The 16,606-nt window shown below is 35.6% G+C and overlaps 1 protein-coding gene across 1 annotated transcript; it reads left to right on the top strand.

Annotated features, from left to right (window-relative positions):
• The first annotated feature begins 11,814 nt into the window (after positions 1 to 11,814).
• LOC121985069 (probable methyltransferase At1g29790) lies at positions 11,815 to 13,516 on the top strand. The gene has a single exon (XM_042538340.1). It carries the CDS (start codon positions 11,931 to 11,933, stop codon positions 13,170 to 13,172), a length of 1,242 nt encoding a protein of 413 aa, XP_042394274.1. The 5' UTR covers positions 11,815 to 11,930; the 3' UTR covers positions 13,173 to 13,516.
• Positions 13,517 to 16,606: the final 3,090 nt, after the last annotated feature.

The raw sequence follows: 16,606 nt of genomic DNA, 5'->3' as shown, positions 1-16,606 counted from the left end.
GTTACAAGGATATTTTTATACTGTGGAATTAACTCTATTTTAGAGAAATTGATGGGATCGATCGATCGAACAAGAGGTTCAGTTGATCAAACCTAGTTAATGTGATAGGGTTCAGATCAAGTAGAGTAAACTTAGAAGTCAGACTGATCGGTTGACCGAATTCAGAGATCAATTAACCGAACATTTAATGCAATTTATGATCGAATCCGGTAAAGAAAGAATTCAGGAGGATCAGTCGATCCAACCCAGGGATTAGTTGACCATACATTAAATGTAACTAATGAGGTGAAGATTGGATCTTGGTGAAAAAGGATGGACACGTGATTAGTCAATCGATAGGGAGATCGTTCGATCGAAAAGATCAGTTGATCGAATGGCTTTTCGGTCAACCGTATGCAACTTATAAAAAGTACACCTCAAGCTTCGAGCCAGAAGAAGAACTTCTATGCAACCTTTTGATCTTCAATCATTCTGTTCGTGCTACTATTCTACGCTTCAACTCTATGTTCAAGCTACAATGCCGAAGAGCTCCGATGAAACTTCATCTTATACCTTCATTATCGGTATATTTATTTTTAGCTTGCATAATCCGTTGTAAACATCTTTGTATGAATTACCTCTGTTCTGAAGGTTTTGAAAAGAGAATTTTTGTCGATTATCCAATGGTGCGATCAAGGATCGCGGGCCTTAAAGTATGAGTCAACATAGACTCTGAATCAAGTAACCAACTGTCTATTGCATTGCTTTTGCTATCTTATTCCGCTGCTTACTTTGATTGTTTTACGATAAAAGAAAATATTTTTAACTGACGATATTCAATCCCCCCCTTATCGTCTTTCACAATCCTTCAATTTATTCTTAAGACTCTTTTGACTTTAATCATATCTAAAATTTTGGAATATGAACATTGTATGACCATTAATGAGCTTTAGCCAAAATTCACTGAAACCTTAGGAACATTAGAATCAACGAAAATCATGATCAATGCATTCTTAGGAACCTCTTGAGTCTCACTATACCTAAAATTCTAAATTCTAGCGCTTGCATGACATGGGCAGAGTGAGTAGCAAGAACACATTGGTATTGCTATTGAGTACATATGATAGACCTTAGTCTACAGCGAGTTTATGTCAAATTTACTCAAAGTGGCATACATTTTAAAAATTTAGTGTAACCTATCTAGGATGTGAAACCAAGGTTGGAGGGAGAAGTGCATTGGTCATGATTTGAGATGATTTTGATGTGGCTAAGGTCATCAATGAATTTTAGTTAAAACTCATTGATGTCGTAGAATGTCCAAAATATAAAATTTTAAGTATGGTCAAGTTAGAGAAGTCCCAAGAATACATTGATGTTATTATTGAGTGAATATGTTAGACTTAAGTTTAACAGTGAATTTGTGCCAAAATTGTATAAGGTTTATCTAAATTTAGAAATCCACAATGTACTATCTATGCTATGGAATAATCGTTTAAGGACATGACGACACTTAAGAGGTTTGTAGTAGTGCATTGGTCCTGATTTGAATTCATTCTAATTAATTTGAGGCTATCAATGAGTTGTAGTCAAAACTCATTGATGGTCACATAAGCTACAAAATTTGTAATTAATTTGGATTGATTTTGATGTTGGCTAAGGCCATAAGTGAGTTTTAGTGAAACTAACTAATGACTATACAATGGCCATATTTAAAAATTTTGGGAATGGTAAGAGTTAGGAGAGTTTCAAAAATTCATTAGTGTTGTTGGTGAGTGAATATGAGATGCCTAAGTTTAAAAGTGAGTTTGTGTCAAATGTACTTAAAGTTATATAAATTTTAAACCTATCTGGGACATGAAACAAAAGTTAAAGGGTATAGTTATATTCAAGATACCTCTAAGGATGCATTGATCTAAGTTTGAATTGATTTGGATGTATCTAAGGTTATCATAACTTTAGGCCAAAATTCATTAATGACCTTAAATTTATTAGATTAAATTTAAATCAAGATCAATATATTTTTGAGACTCTTGAGTATATCCATGTCCTCTTACCTTTATTTCATACCTTAGTTAGCTCGAAGGGAGTTTTTTTTTAAAAAAAAAAAATCAACCTTTTATAATTTTATTATGAAGTCACACAATTAGTTTTAGCCAAAACTTACTAATGGATTATCAGATTCAACTCAAACCATGATCAATTTTTTTTTGGGTAACTATACTCTTTAATGTCGATTTCACATCTTATTTAGCCTATTGTGAGGTTTAAAAAAAAAAATAGTTTTTAAATGTGTTTCGGTGGCTCAAATGGGTCGGATAAACATGTGCACAAAGAAAGATACTTTAGAAAAGAGGTGCATGATTTAGATAATTGTAAAAGTTGGGTGCATGATTCATTCAGTAAATCACCGCCTCCTTAGTGTCTGGACAATTAATCCTCAGTAAAACACTTTAATCTCTTCTTGGTTTATTTTCCCCTGTTCTTTTTTTTTTCTATTTGTTTTTTATGTGAATTTCCTTCTTCATGCTGTTTGGACAATTAACCTATAATTTTCTATGTTCAGTGCATTTAAAGTATTTTATTTTATTTTTCTTGTTGTGTTTTTACTTTCTATTAGGACTATTTAGTTGATGGTCAGATGGCTATAGGGGAGTGTAAATCACGTTTAAAATGTGAAATTAGCTTCTGCTCTTGTTAACAGCTTGCCATGATTAATTATAAAATTACGTTTATCTCAGATATCAGCCGTCTTTAAATTATATAAAAAATAAATAAATTATAAGATTAACTTAGATTATATAAAAGAAGATAAATTATAGGTCGAATTTATAACTATTGTTAATTGACTAGAGATGATTTTTTTTCTTGAATATATATATTACTCATTGTTATTATAATAAAACTGATAATAATTAAATGTGTTTTTGCTAGCACACTATATAATGTGGTTTAGAATCTTCGTTTCCATTCCACAACGACAGCCTATGATTCATCGGTGAGCTCGTAAACTTATTAACTTTTTCTTCTTCGGAAAAAAAAATTATTATTTCAGTTAATTTCATTGATTATTTTTAGGGTACTCAACTCGGTCTAATAGAAGTTTTTCATCGACCATTAAAATAAATCGAGAAGCACACACGACGACTAATTCAGAAGTCCAACATCCTTTGGTTGTACCCTCAATTTGGAGGAAAAATTTCTATAAATATGTCATAACTGGAAATTGAACCGTGAGTACCTGAGTGATAACTTGGATGTCCTATCACGGTACCATAGTCCCAGGGATAAAAATGATAATCTTAATTAGCTTCATTGGCTATCTCTGGAGGTGACCAATCCGATCTCATGAAAATTTTTTACTGACAATTAGGATAAATAAAAGTTTAGGATTAAGACCATCCGTGTAGTTAGTATGAGTCCACTATAATTTTTTCCCCCTTTCTGGAAAATATCTCTTACCAATTTCGTAAGGTACAAGCACATGTAATAAACTTAAAGCATAAGCATATAATAAAAATAAAGAAACTCGTGTGATCTCGTCTGAAGTAGACCCGACCCCGGGCCGGGTCTGGCCCGGACCCGGCCCGGGCCCGTAACCGTCGACCCGGAATCGGAACCGGCCGGCAAGTTGCGGGCGGTTCATTGATGTAAATGGTTAACCGCGGTTGAGCCGTGATTCACCGCAAATTTTTTTTAACGGCTTGAACCGCGGTTAACCGGTTCATAGTTACCGGCGGTTCGTAGCCATTGGGAGGGTTTTTAGGTATTTTTTCAACGGTTAGGATCATTTGACCGTTTTTGATCAATGGCTATGATTTAGTGTCCGTTACTATCAAAACTCTATAAATAGAGAGCTTATTTCATCATTTTCACACACATCTTCTCTACTCTTAATCTCATTTTCGTATTCTCTAATCTCTACACGCTTTCGTTTAATTACAATGGAAGGAGGCCGCGGAGGTGCATCGAGCTCGGAAGGGAAAGCAAATAATGAATCCGCAGGAGGAGGACCCCAACATTCAATCCACCGATGATGAGATCGAGCATCTTCCGAATCCGACACCCGACACACAAGGAAGTACCGATGCAATTACTTCTAAGGTTCGGGAACTTCCTCCTCTAAAATCTTCTATTTTTACTAAACATTTTGAGAAGGTCACTCTTCCGTCGGGAGAAATGCGTGCAAAATGTAAGCACTGCAATGCTTCCTACAAATTCCAAGCCGGCGGCGGCTATGGGTCGTTGAAACGACATGTAGAAACGAAGCACCCGACGGAATATGGACTCGACCGTTCTCAAACACAATTATCAAGATTTTCTTCAACTAGCGGTAGTACCGATTCCGGTTTATTTTTATATTCGGATAATAAATTAAGAGAATCATTAGCTAAATTTGTTTCCGTAGAACATATTTCTTTTAGTTTTGGATCTAAATGCACATTTGAAGATTTTTGTAAAGAATCTCTTAATCCATGTGCTAAACGTGTTCCTAGGACTACACTTACTCGTACAATTAAAAAATTAGTAAAACAAGGAAAAAAGAATTTAATTGATGAATTTAGTAAATTAGATAATAAAGTTTCTTTATGTTCCGATATTTGGAGTGATCATTGGCAAACACATTCGTATATGGGTGTGACTTGCCATTGGATCGATAACTCTTGGAATCTCCAAAAAAGATTATTAGCTTATAGAGTTTTTGATGAATCACATAATGCTCATAATATCGCACAATTATTATGTTTAATTTTAGAAGAATATGGTTTAACTCATAAAATATTTTCAATATCATTAGATAATGCTAGTTCTAATACCGCTTGTATAGATGATCTAAAATTTGTTTGTCAACCTATTATTGGAGGTTTATTTTTCATATTCGTTGTGTATGCCATGTTTTAAATTTATGTGTTCAAGATGGTTTAAAATTTTAGAAAGTTATATTAAACCAATTAGAATTGCAATTTCTTATTTATGGTCTCATCCATCTATAATGAAACAATGGGGTAGGTTTTGTAAAATTAATGGAATGAGACCTAAAAAATTTCCACGTGATGTACCAACACGTTGGAATTCAACATACCAATTATTACAAGATTCATTTCAATATAAAGAATTATTATGTTCATTTTTTGCACAAAACACTAATGCTAATATATATTTATTTTCACAACAATGGAATATTTGTAGTAGTATTTGTGAAATTTTAAAAGTATTTAATGATGCAATCGAACAACTTTCCGGTGTTTATTATCCCACTGCTCAATTAGTTTTAGAAAATTTTTCTAATATAGTATTAGTTTTAAATGAACATATTAATAATGAATCTTTATCTCCTTGCATCTTAGCTATGAAAACTAAATGGGAAAAATATTTTTATTTAATTCCTAAAATTTATTTAATTGCATTTGCTTTAGATCCTAGATTTAAATTAGAAGTTTTACAAGAAATGTTAACTTTATATTATGATGCTTTAATTCCAATTAAAGATTCTTCTTCCCCTGATCCAATTAATATTATATATAATGTTAGAATTTATTTATATGATATTTATAATCAATATTATGCAAAATATGGAATACAAATTAATATTTCTGAAATTCAACAAACTACTAGTAGTAATTTAAAACTTACAAAAGCACAACTCTTATTAAAAGAACGGACAAAACGTCCACGGGGATCCTCAAGTTCCACACAGGAACTTGAGAATTATTTTACGACTTCTTTTGATTTTAATGAAGCAGATAGCGAAAACTTCGATATCTTAAAGTGGTGGTCACAGAAGGCTCAAAGCTTTCCCGTTAGCTTGTCCAGTGTCAACTGTTGCTGTGGAGCAGACGTTCAGTGCCGGCGGCAACATATTAGATGAACGACGATCAACTTTGTCTCCTGACTCATTGGAAGCCCAAGCATTACTGGACGATTGGACCAGAGCGGAGAAAAGAATCCAAGGAATGCAACTTTCAGATGACGAAGTTGAAGATTTTGATACTGAAGGAACAAATACGACAGGAAATGGAAGTGAATGAAAATGTAAAAGGATAAAAATGTAAAAGAACTACGTGGGCTTTGATTCCCCTAAAGGGATACGTAGGCAACTTAAATAAGTGCAAGCCCTTTTTTTAATAAATTTTAATTTCTAATTTTTAATGTTTAATTTTTAATTTTTAATTTTTATTAACATATTAATCTTGAACCGTGACGAACCGTGACGAACCGGCGGTTCTGAACCGTGAACCGTAACCGTCTTGGGCGGTTAAGGTTAAGGGTCGACCTGCCTGGAACCGTCGAACCGGCGGTTCCGAACCGTCGAACCGGCGGTTCCGAACCGTCGAACCGTCGGTTCCGAACCGTGGTCAGGTCTAGTCTGAAGCCCTGAATGCTGCAATACTCCTTTTGATGTTTCCTAGATTACCTGAGTAGAGTTTGGTAGAGACTTCTTGATCATGAGAATGAAGATGATCGCTTTGCTGATTGTATCTTAGATCTGAAGGTTTTTTGTAGACTTTTTTCGGTTGACCGATTAGTTATGTTCGACGGCTGATCCAAATTGATCTCACTCAATCTGTTGTTTGAATCAATTTTTCGATAGATCGATAAATTACCATGTCATCTTCTTGTCTAGGTTCATTAGCGGATTAGATAAACATCCCGCTCGATCCGCTTGTTCGGTCATTTGATCATTAGGAACTGTCGACCGATCCTAACCTTTCTTTCAAGGGATGGATTGCATCCTACTCGATCTGTTTTTAGTTGATCGATCCATTTGAACAATCAACTTTGATCTTTCCTTTCGAAATTGGATCATATCTTGGTCGATCTTATCTCCGAGTGATAGGTTGATGGAACAATTCGGTCGACCAGTAATACTTTTTGATCGACTAGAAGATTAATTCATGTAAAACAGAGTTAGCACAATAGATAAAGAAACAAAAATGCAAAACAGAGTTAGTGACATTGTGCTTTGGTTGATTAAATAAGCTGGTCCGATTGATCTCCAGTCGATCGAAAACTTTATTTTTGTCGCTTGAACCTCCTCTACCTAATCTATTGGCCACACTTACTTGGAGTTTACTCCTTCAAGATTTCTCATTACCTTGGGTTTACTCCCCTTAAGTTTTCTCGTTGTCAAGCATCCAACTACCTTTGATATGTTTGGACTTTTTCCTTATCAAACATCCGACCATCATTGACCTACGTGAACTTTCCTTTTGCCATATATCTAGTCAATCTTAACTTATTTAGACTTTTTCATTGCCAAGCATTCGGTCACCCTTAACATGCTTGGACTTTCTCTTTATTAGTCATTAGATCAACCTTGACCTGACTGAACTTTACTTTTGCTAAACATTAGGTCAACTTTGACTTGTTGAAACTTTCTCTTTATAAGTCATCTAGTCAATCTTAATATGATTACACTTTTCCTTTGCCTAGGTAAGTCTTGACCTATCGGAGACTTCTTAATTGTCTGTCAAGCGTCTGGTCAACATTGAGCTACTTAGATTTTTCATCAACTCATTTTCAAGCATCTAGTCAACCTTGACTTGCTTAATTTCTCTCATTAACTTGATCAATTTTGACAAAAATACTTGGACAACTTTAATCGAACTCCATTAAATATATTATCAAATAAACATCAAATTTTAAAAGTCGATTGCGCCAACAATATGATGTTAGTGTTCTAAAATAAAAATATGTAGTGAAATTAATTTTGAAAAACACAAAACAATCAAATCAAAGTGCATTGATAGCTTAACATGGAGCATAACATCCCCTATGTCTTGGCCATTTGCACTAATAACTAGTAGTCATCCGTGATTTACCTCCTCCTTGTTGACCTAGGGACGCGTTGGCGGGGGCGCTGGGGACGAGCGAATCGCCTTTTTACCACATTGATAGCTTAACATGGTTTAACAACCCTGAGACTCCTAATCCATGATCTTTCAGATGAATCACTCCTGGGAACCTCTATCTTTTCTCTTTTTTGGTAGCACCCGCGGTAGGAAAACCTCTTTAAAATCAATAATCATAGGAAATAAAAATGAAAATAAATCTAATATGATAAAAGCTTCATGGGAGAAGAGTATGAAGTTGATAGTTATTTCATTTTGCAACGTACCCTGAGCTTTTTTATAGCCTTATCCTCGAATCCTTTCATTATGCTGACTGGCGACCATCAACTGACTATTCGTTAACCATCAATCAACTGATCTATGTAAACTTATTTGAATTTGGCCATTGTGCCTTCCATTTTTTTATTGCATTTGAATAAATCGTTATAACATTAGTTGCTAGACTTACCAGCGATTGACTAATTGTTATTGAGCTTAGGGCTGTAAATAAACCAAGCGTTCGTGAACAAACTTGGTATTCGGTTGGTAAGAATTTGTTTATGTTCGTTTAATATACATAAGATTAATTAAATAAACAAGCTTGAACATATACGTGTTCAGCTCGTTAACATTTGTCAATAACGTTTGTGAACAATGTCACAAACCATATTTATTAATAAACTCTTTTCAATATGCTAAATAAACAATAAAATAAAATAAATTTAAATTATCAATCTTAATAACCAATTAAACAATTAAAAGTTTTAAACAATCAAACAAACTTGAATTGAGAGCTCGATAACATCTAAATGAACCAAGCTTAAACCAAACTTGAATTGAGAGCTTGATAATATCTAAACGAACCAAGTTCAAGTCAAGTTTCAAATAAGCTCAAGCTCATAAAAAGTAAACAAAGCCAAGCTTAAACACTCATTTCAAAAGTTTGGTTCATTTTAAGCTCAGCTCGGCTCAGCTCGATTATCTTATCAAACAAGTTTGAATACCTCAAAGTTCGGCTCGGTTTAACTTGTTTACAACCCGAATTGAGCTTACTGCTTTAGTTGACCAAAAAACCTTTTGTTCTTGGCCAAACGGATCTTAATTGACGGACAAACTTTTTGTTTATTGTTTAAATGGTTTGAATCGATTGATCATTACCCATCAAATGAATATTGTTCCACTCCACAATACCCAAAATAGACTCAACTTGGCATATTAAACCACCAGTTGAGTAGTCCCAAAATACTAGTCGATCGAGCAAACAACAAACACAAACACTTGGGGTATTGAGTTTTTCACCTACCAATTGATTGATCTACAACCATTAGTTATCTGGTTAAAACTTTAAACACTTAGGGTGGAATTTTCTCATCTACTAGTTGACTGACTTCCTCTACTTTCACTACATATATGGTCGAGTCCACCTAAGTTAATTATCACTATTTCTCATCCCTTGTATAAGGGCCACTCCACTCAAGATAATGAATTTTACCTTTTGTAGCATAGATATAGCAACACATATAACTTAAACCTTTTGTCCAACTCACCAAAACCCTTAACTACATATCTGCAAAGAGGGATGAAAGTTCCAACATTTGTTCCTATAACTCTTAGGTCATTTAACGGTCAATGTTCATTTTGTTAAATCAACGACTATCTCTAGCATTTCAGCTAACTTAGTAGCTAATTAGATCTTATCGTCTATTGTGCAGTTGACCCAGTCACAAATAAAAATATTTTGTTCATTAGTGATTGGCTTAAGTCGACTACCTAATCAACTCATCCACCAATCAATGAAGACTGCCTTTGGTCAACTAGATTGTCGACTAAAAGTTCCATAATGTTTGAGTCTTCACTTAAATTTAGAATTACCCTCTCTCATGTTTAAATATTTGCTCACTTAAAAGTTATATGCAGCAACTCCTCTTTTCCCACAAGATTGTCTCTCATTATATTAAACCCTAAATCCTTCGGATGTCTTGGCTCTCTTTATGTCTATCCTTCATTTTTCACCTGTGTAGTTTGCCTTCACCTTGCGGCCCCGTGCTAATCTCACACTGTTCATTTCCAATCTTTAACGAAGCTCGAGCTATGAAGTCAATCTCCAACTTTGACTATGCCAAATCGTCATATGTATTTCAATCAAATACCTGCACAGCTTCAATCAAATCCTTTCTTCCTATAATGGAAAGCATTTGGAATTACGTGGTAATCCTCATCTCGAACTCTTTCAGGATTATTCATGCGAAAGGTAGATAAATCATATGAGACTTTATCAAGTGACCTTTTACACGGGGTCAAAAAAAAAAATAATATATATATATATATATATATTGAGAATGAATTCTATAATTTATTATGACAACACCACCTATATCAACTTTGAGAGCAATGATCTAGTAAAAAAAAATAATTTATTGTTCTTAATATATTAGGTCAAATTGATATTTGATTACGTGGATATAATCAGGAGAGGTAAACGAATATATAGAAACTAGTTTCATTTCAATCTGAGATCATTTGATTCATCAATCATTTTATTTAAAATATACTGTGATTAAAAAAATGATAAATAAGTCATTAAAAAATCAATCAATTTATTCAAAAATTTAACTTTTGACATAAACAAAAGCGATTAATAAAAAAAAAATCAATCAACTCATATGTGATTTGATAATTTTAAAATTATCCTATACAATTTGGTAATTTTAAAAAGGGAAAAATACTTTTAACTCCTCTATTTTCTTTTAAGTAACAATTTTACCCCTCTATATTTTAAAAATAACATTCATCAAAGTCAAATGTGAAAAAAAAATTATAAAAAACAATTATGTCCTTATCTTTTTTGATATTTTTTTTATAATCTTAAGCATAAAACATCAAATTTATTGATAATTTATATCTATTTCTGTTTCTTTTGTTGATATATGAACTAATTCTAGATAATTCAAGACCCTAATTGATATTTTCAACATGTGCATGACTACCAATTTACTAATTAAAGTCAATAAATTATATGTAACCTTCAACAATATATAAATATTAATACTTAATTATATGAATAAAATAAAATTAAGTAGTTTAAAAAATATATTTTCGTCACTATGGTCGCGCAACCTTAAAATATAATGTATAATAATTATTTTTTTCGCTTCCCCCTAAATTCAAAATTTTAGATCTGCCTCTGTTTATGATTATATAAGGTTCCACGATAATAGGTGAAGGTATAATTTTCTTTTCTTATGCGAAGATAATTTTTCGTCGTCTTCTTTGAGCTATTTTACTTTCTCATGCACGCGAGCCTCACATCTCAGTTCATCACTGACTTGACTGTCAAAGAGGATAACATCGACAATGTCATCCCTTAATTGACAAGCTTTGCTTTGTAGAACACTAAGAGTGGACGCACCGACAAATCGACATCAACCACAAATCCGAGCGAGTGACGAAGGACACATCACTAGATGCTTCTATATTTTTTTATCCTTTTATGCATATTTTTCTCCTTATGTACACTATTAATCTAATTAATTAATAATTAAAAGTGGACCTAAAAACATAAGTAATTATTTTTCATATCAATTAAATATATATATATATATATATTTATTTATTTTAATATTATAAAAAAATTAAAAACATAAGGATATTATTATTTTTTATAAAGTTTTTCATATTAAACTTTGATGGGTTAAATATTATCTTTTAAATGTGAAGGGATAAAAAACTACGGAATAAAAACATAGAAGGGGTTAAATATATTTTTCCCTTCTAAAAGCTTACCTACTCGATAAACAAACTGTTTATTCGACCAAAAGTCTTTTGCTCCCAACTCCTCTTCAGTATTTGTTTGACAATATCTTTTACGTATAAATATACCCCATAATTATTACTATTATTCCATTATTATTATTATTATTGTAATAATAATAATTTTTATTATCCACGGGAGTTGAGGTGAGGAAACCGACAAGGATGTTCGTCATCCCCTCAAACCCGCGTCTAAGGCATAAACTTGCGCGTGAAAGAGAGAGAAAGAGAGGCGCTTCACGTGCTCACTCCCTCTCTCCCTCACTCACTCACTCCACTACGCCAGACACAGACGCCACAGGCACAGCAGCCATGGGCTCTGTTTCCCTCAAGATCGGCGACGGCACCGCTCGATTCCGCCGCGCGACACTTTGCTCCTCCGCCCTCCACCTCATCATGCTCGCCTCCGTTCTCACCACCAACCTCTTTGCTCTCTACGCCTTCACCTCCTCCCCCTCTTCCTTCTCCTCTCGCCACTCACTCGACTCCGGCGCCACCGCCGACTCCCGTAACATCTCCCTCATCTCTGAGCACGTCGCCATCATTGTCCGCGAGATCGAGTCCTCCCAGCGCCGCCTCCACCAGATCGAACGCGAGCTCGCCGGCTACGACACCTTCGATCCCGCCAAGCCCTCCCTCCCTCCCGACCTCAAGCTTTTCCTTGCTCGCCACCCCCTTCCCCTTGGCCGCGACACTCGCTCCGGCATCACCGAGATGGTTGCTTCCGTCGGCCACTCCTGCGCCCGCTCCCCGGCCGCCGATCTCCTCACCCGATACATGTCCTACAAACCCGCCGTCCCTTGCCCACTCGACGACCCCTTCCTCTCCCAGAAACTCATCGCAAAGGCCTGCGAGCCCCTCCCTCGCCGACGCTGTCTTTCGCGCCCAACAGTCCCCGTTGCTGCTTCTCGCCTCCCCTTTCCTCAGTCCCTCTGGAGCCCCGGCGCCAAGAACCCTGGCGCCGGCGTCTATGGCATCGACAAGCAATTATGGATAAAACCTGGCGGAAAAAACGATTTTTTGATCGATGATGTCCTGGCTCTCGCCCGAGGCGGGATCCGGATCGGGTTCGACATCGGAGGCGGAGCTGGGAACTTTGCAGCCCGCATGGCGGAGCGGAACGTCACCATCGTGACGTCAACCCTTGAAGTAGGGGGAAAGCAGATGAACGAGTTCATAGCTGCTCGGGGCCTCTTCCCTCTGTTCCTTTCCCCTGCACAGAGGTTTCCGTTCTATGACTCGGTATTCGATCTGGTGCACACAATGAATGCCTTCGATGAGGGTGGAGCTCCGGCGCTGGGGCAGGCAAGCCGTACCGAGGCGCTTGAATTCTTGATGTTTGATATCGATCGTGTCCTCAGACCAGGGGGCTTCTTTTGGCTTGATAACTACCTGTGTGCTGGCGATGAGCAGAAGCGTCTGGTGACCAGGCTTATGGAAAGACTTGGGTACAAGAAACTCAAATGGGTGGTGGGTGAGAAGGCCGAAAAAAGCAGCTCGGAGAAGGCGCAAGTTTATATCTCCGCTGTGCTAGAGAAGCCGGTTAGAGGCTGAAGTACTGCAGCATTGTTCGATGGAGGATAGGTGCTATCACGGTATGGAAAATTCCAGTTAAATTCTTTGATCCCCATTGTTTTGGTTCTTATAATGATATAATTCCTTGGCTAGTTATTTTTATGGAATTCATTTATCAAATTACTGAATATTGAATAAAGTGTAACACTGGACTGGTGTTTGTTCTCTCGTTTAAACAACTAAACTGCTTCTGGGCAGATGTAGAGTAGCTAGGTATCTTCTTTAGAATTAAAGTGCTACCATGATCAAATTTGTTTCCAAAACAAAGAAGAATTATCTAATTCATCTATAGCAAATAGCAATATACATTCATTATTTTGTTATCCATGTTTGTTAATTTTCTGTATAATGATCAAATGGTTGTACTTTCTTTTGATTAGTTTTGGTCTTTGACCACGAGGCTTCCTCACAGCACCGCGGGAGCAACAAACCTAAACCTCTCTTTGTTAAACCACTCCCAAGAGTATCATTCTTATGAGTACTTGAGGGTAAATTTATCTCTAACTTGCAAAACATATTGGCTCAGCTTCTCATTTCGGGCTACTCTGAAGTCACCACCATACTTGTTATCTATAACACTAAAGGATAGGCAGTGTTTAAAATTGTTCTCAACACCCATAATTGAACATGTAAAGCTGTCAATATTCAACATAAGTATTTGTATAGCTTATGCAAACAATTTTAGTCACAGAAATTTCAGGATTTCCATATTTTGCAAAAGATTGAAGAAGATCCATCTCTAGAATTATTTCATGTGAATATTCTTTATTAGGTCAAATTTTATGTAAATACTTATAAATGCTTTGAATTAGCCAATTTTGAAATGGTATAGTTGAGAGCATGAATATATGGTTCATGATTGGATGCAAATTCTATGATGTCTCTTCCCTGACATAGTATAGTCCTTTATGAAAAATGCACGTGTATCCATTCTTTAGACCAACTGCATCCGTCCCTTGGCTATGTATGCCATTCTTTAACGCTCAGTCTACTTGGGAGGAGAGCAGTTGGGCAGAAGAAGATAGGAGAGAATGGAGAGGAGTGGATAAGGGGAAAAAGTTCTCTTTCCTGTTACTAGCTTAATTTGCCTACGGAAAGGAGAGGAGGGAGATCAAGAGGGATTGTAGCATGTTTAGGAGAGGAGGGATATCAAGAAGGATTGTACACATGTTTATCCTTAACCTTAATTGTTAGCTCTACAAAACTTTTCTCACTTGACTGTCTTCCTTAGCAGACAATTGGCATATGCCTTTCTCCTCCTCAACTGATGCCAACCCCCTGTCCCCCCTCCTTACACCCGAAGCCAGCCTGCCCTGACCCACTATTGCCCAACATTAGTTCACCCTACAAAGGCTCAACCTTCGTTGTTTGTATGTTCGCCGAAGGGGCAAATCAGGAATTTCTCCTTCTCTTCTGCACACAGTTCTGCATTTGCTTGATTTGGGAAGACATTTAATTTGGACAAATACTTTGGGGGAGAGGGGAGGTGACTACTCTGCGTCTAGTTTTTAAACAGGTAAATTAGGGAGAGCACCATGAAATTGCCGCTTGCCTTTTCAAACAGGTAATTGCACGTGAATCAAGTCTATCATTCTTTAACCGATTCGCTTGATCTGTATATGATGAATCTTGGGTGAGATTCAACCAGAAACAAGACATCCTTCTCAAGGGATTTATTTGGAGGGAATCTTCAAAGAAGGATCCTTCATTCACTTAGCCAACCATATTAACCTGTTTAATTACTATGTAACTTTTGTCCTACTCGAAATCATTTTCATTAGATAAGACTAGAACTTTCTGCTTCATCCCCTTATTTCATCCTATGTACACTTATCTGCAACAAAATGCTAGTCATCTAACCTCCCCTCTGTGCTAACTAACAAAGTTCAGAACGGAGCTGGTACAGTGGTCATTACTCTTCCTGTGATTTCAGCCTTTTCACCATGTTTGAAAAATTGTCTAAATCAACTGCTCCATTAGAACTTATCAAACTCAACAACTGGGATAGCAGAATATTGGATATTTGGTTTCTCCCATAGGGTTGGAGTTCATAACACTATGCAATTTGCATATTTTCCCTTCTGTAAGCTAAAAATATAATGAAATAATAAGGTTGTCATCTTTCCCCTGTGCAGCCTGCACAGCTTTCGCCACTCCTGGTGAATTCTCCACCTTTGCTCATTGTATTTACTTATCCTCTTTGCCAATTTCATTTTGAAACATGGAAACAACCATGAGAACTGCACCGAATAATAGTTGTGCTGGTATATATCAGTTTAAACATCATATATTTTAAATAGACTAGGTCGAACTAGATTGTAAACAGAGAATTTTTAATCGAATATTGGAAGAGGAGCCAATACGAGAAGCAGGAATGATCTGTTGTTGACATACTACATTTAATTGTGAAATGTATGCCACTTTGACTGGTCTTATAAACAGCAAATACAAGTCTTCATATGGTACCTTCTACATTGGTTATTGCCACAGGATATGATGATTTTCAATCAATTTGATGTTAGTATGACTTATCACAAGTAGATAGCTGTTTTGTTTATGCACATTCCTTCTAATTTTCCATGGCGAACCCCACCTGTTTCTTGTCTCCTATGCTTAACTTTCTTGTTTCCAAATATTCTGTTTCTTTTGTTTCTGCAAGGGAATTAATGAGTAAACCTATAAATATGGTACCAGTGATTGTAGCATGTCCCTGGGTTGAAATGTTTACAATTATCCGAACAGGTTGCTTAAGCAACACGAAGTAAACGTATACCTAGTCTAGTATCTTCAACTTATCATGTTATTTGTGATTAATATGGGTAAAATTATTCACCAGCTCAGGAATTTGTTTGGTTAAGTCTGCAATATATTGGGTTTAGTGACATGTATGAATCACATGATTCAAAATCTTCGATAAACACAAGGCTAATTGGAGAACGAGTGTTGCAACTAGGAACAATTTCAGCTATATGCTATTTGGCGAATCATCATTAGGAGATATAGTATGTCATATATGATGCATTGACAATCACATTGAATGCACATTTATTATGTATTCCGATTATACTTTATAAAATGAATCTTTTATTGCATTTCTATTTTATTGGGAATTTAATAAAGTAATAAAAGTCTATATGATAATACTTGTTGTGGATTGATTTTCAAGCCCTAGTACATTTAGATAACATTATTAATTAAAATTAATACATACTATATTTTCGATTATTGGATGCACACGATATTTCTATTATTGGAGTTGCTACAGGAGAATTGTCATTTAGATTTTTAAAAATATTTATGGCAACACATAAAGCCTCTTGCAAAGTTAAATATACCTTTTTTTTAAATGTAAGGTAAGACTGTTTAATAGACTTAATGTAATTTGACAATTTCTCAAGATTCTGGATTGACGG

The sequence above is a fragment of the Zingiber officinale genome, chromosome 1B (assembly GCF_018446385.1).
Source record: "Zingiber officinale cultivar Zhangliang chromosome 1B, Zo_v1.1, whole genome shotgun sequence".
In the NCBI taxonomy this organism is placed as follows: Eukaryota; Viridiplantae; Streptophyta; class Magnoliopsida; order Zingiberales; family Zingiberaceae; genus Zingiber; species Zingiber officinale.
This window is presented reverse-complemented; position numbering and strand designations above follow the sequence as displayed.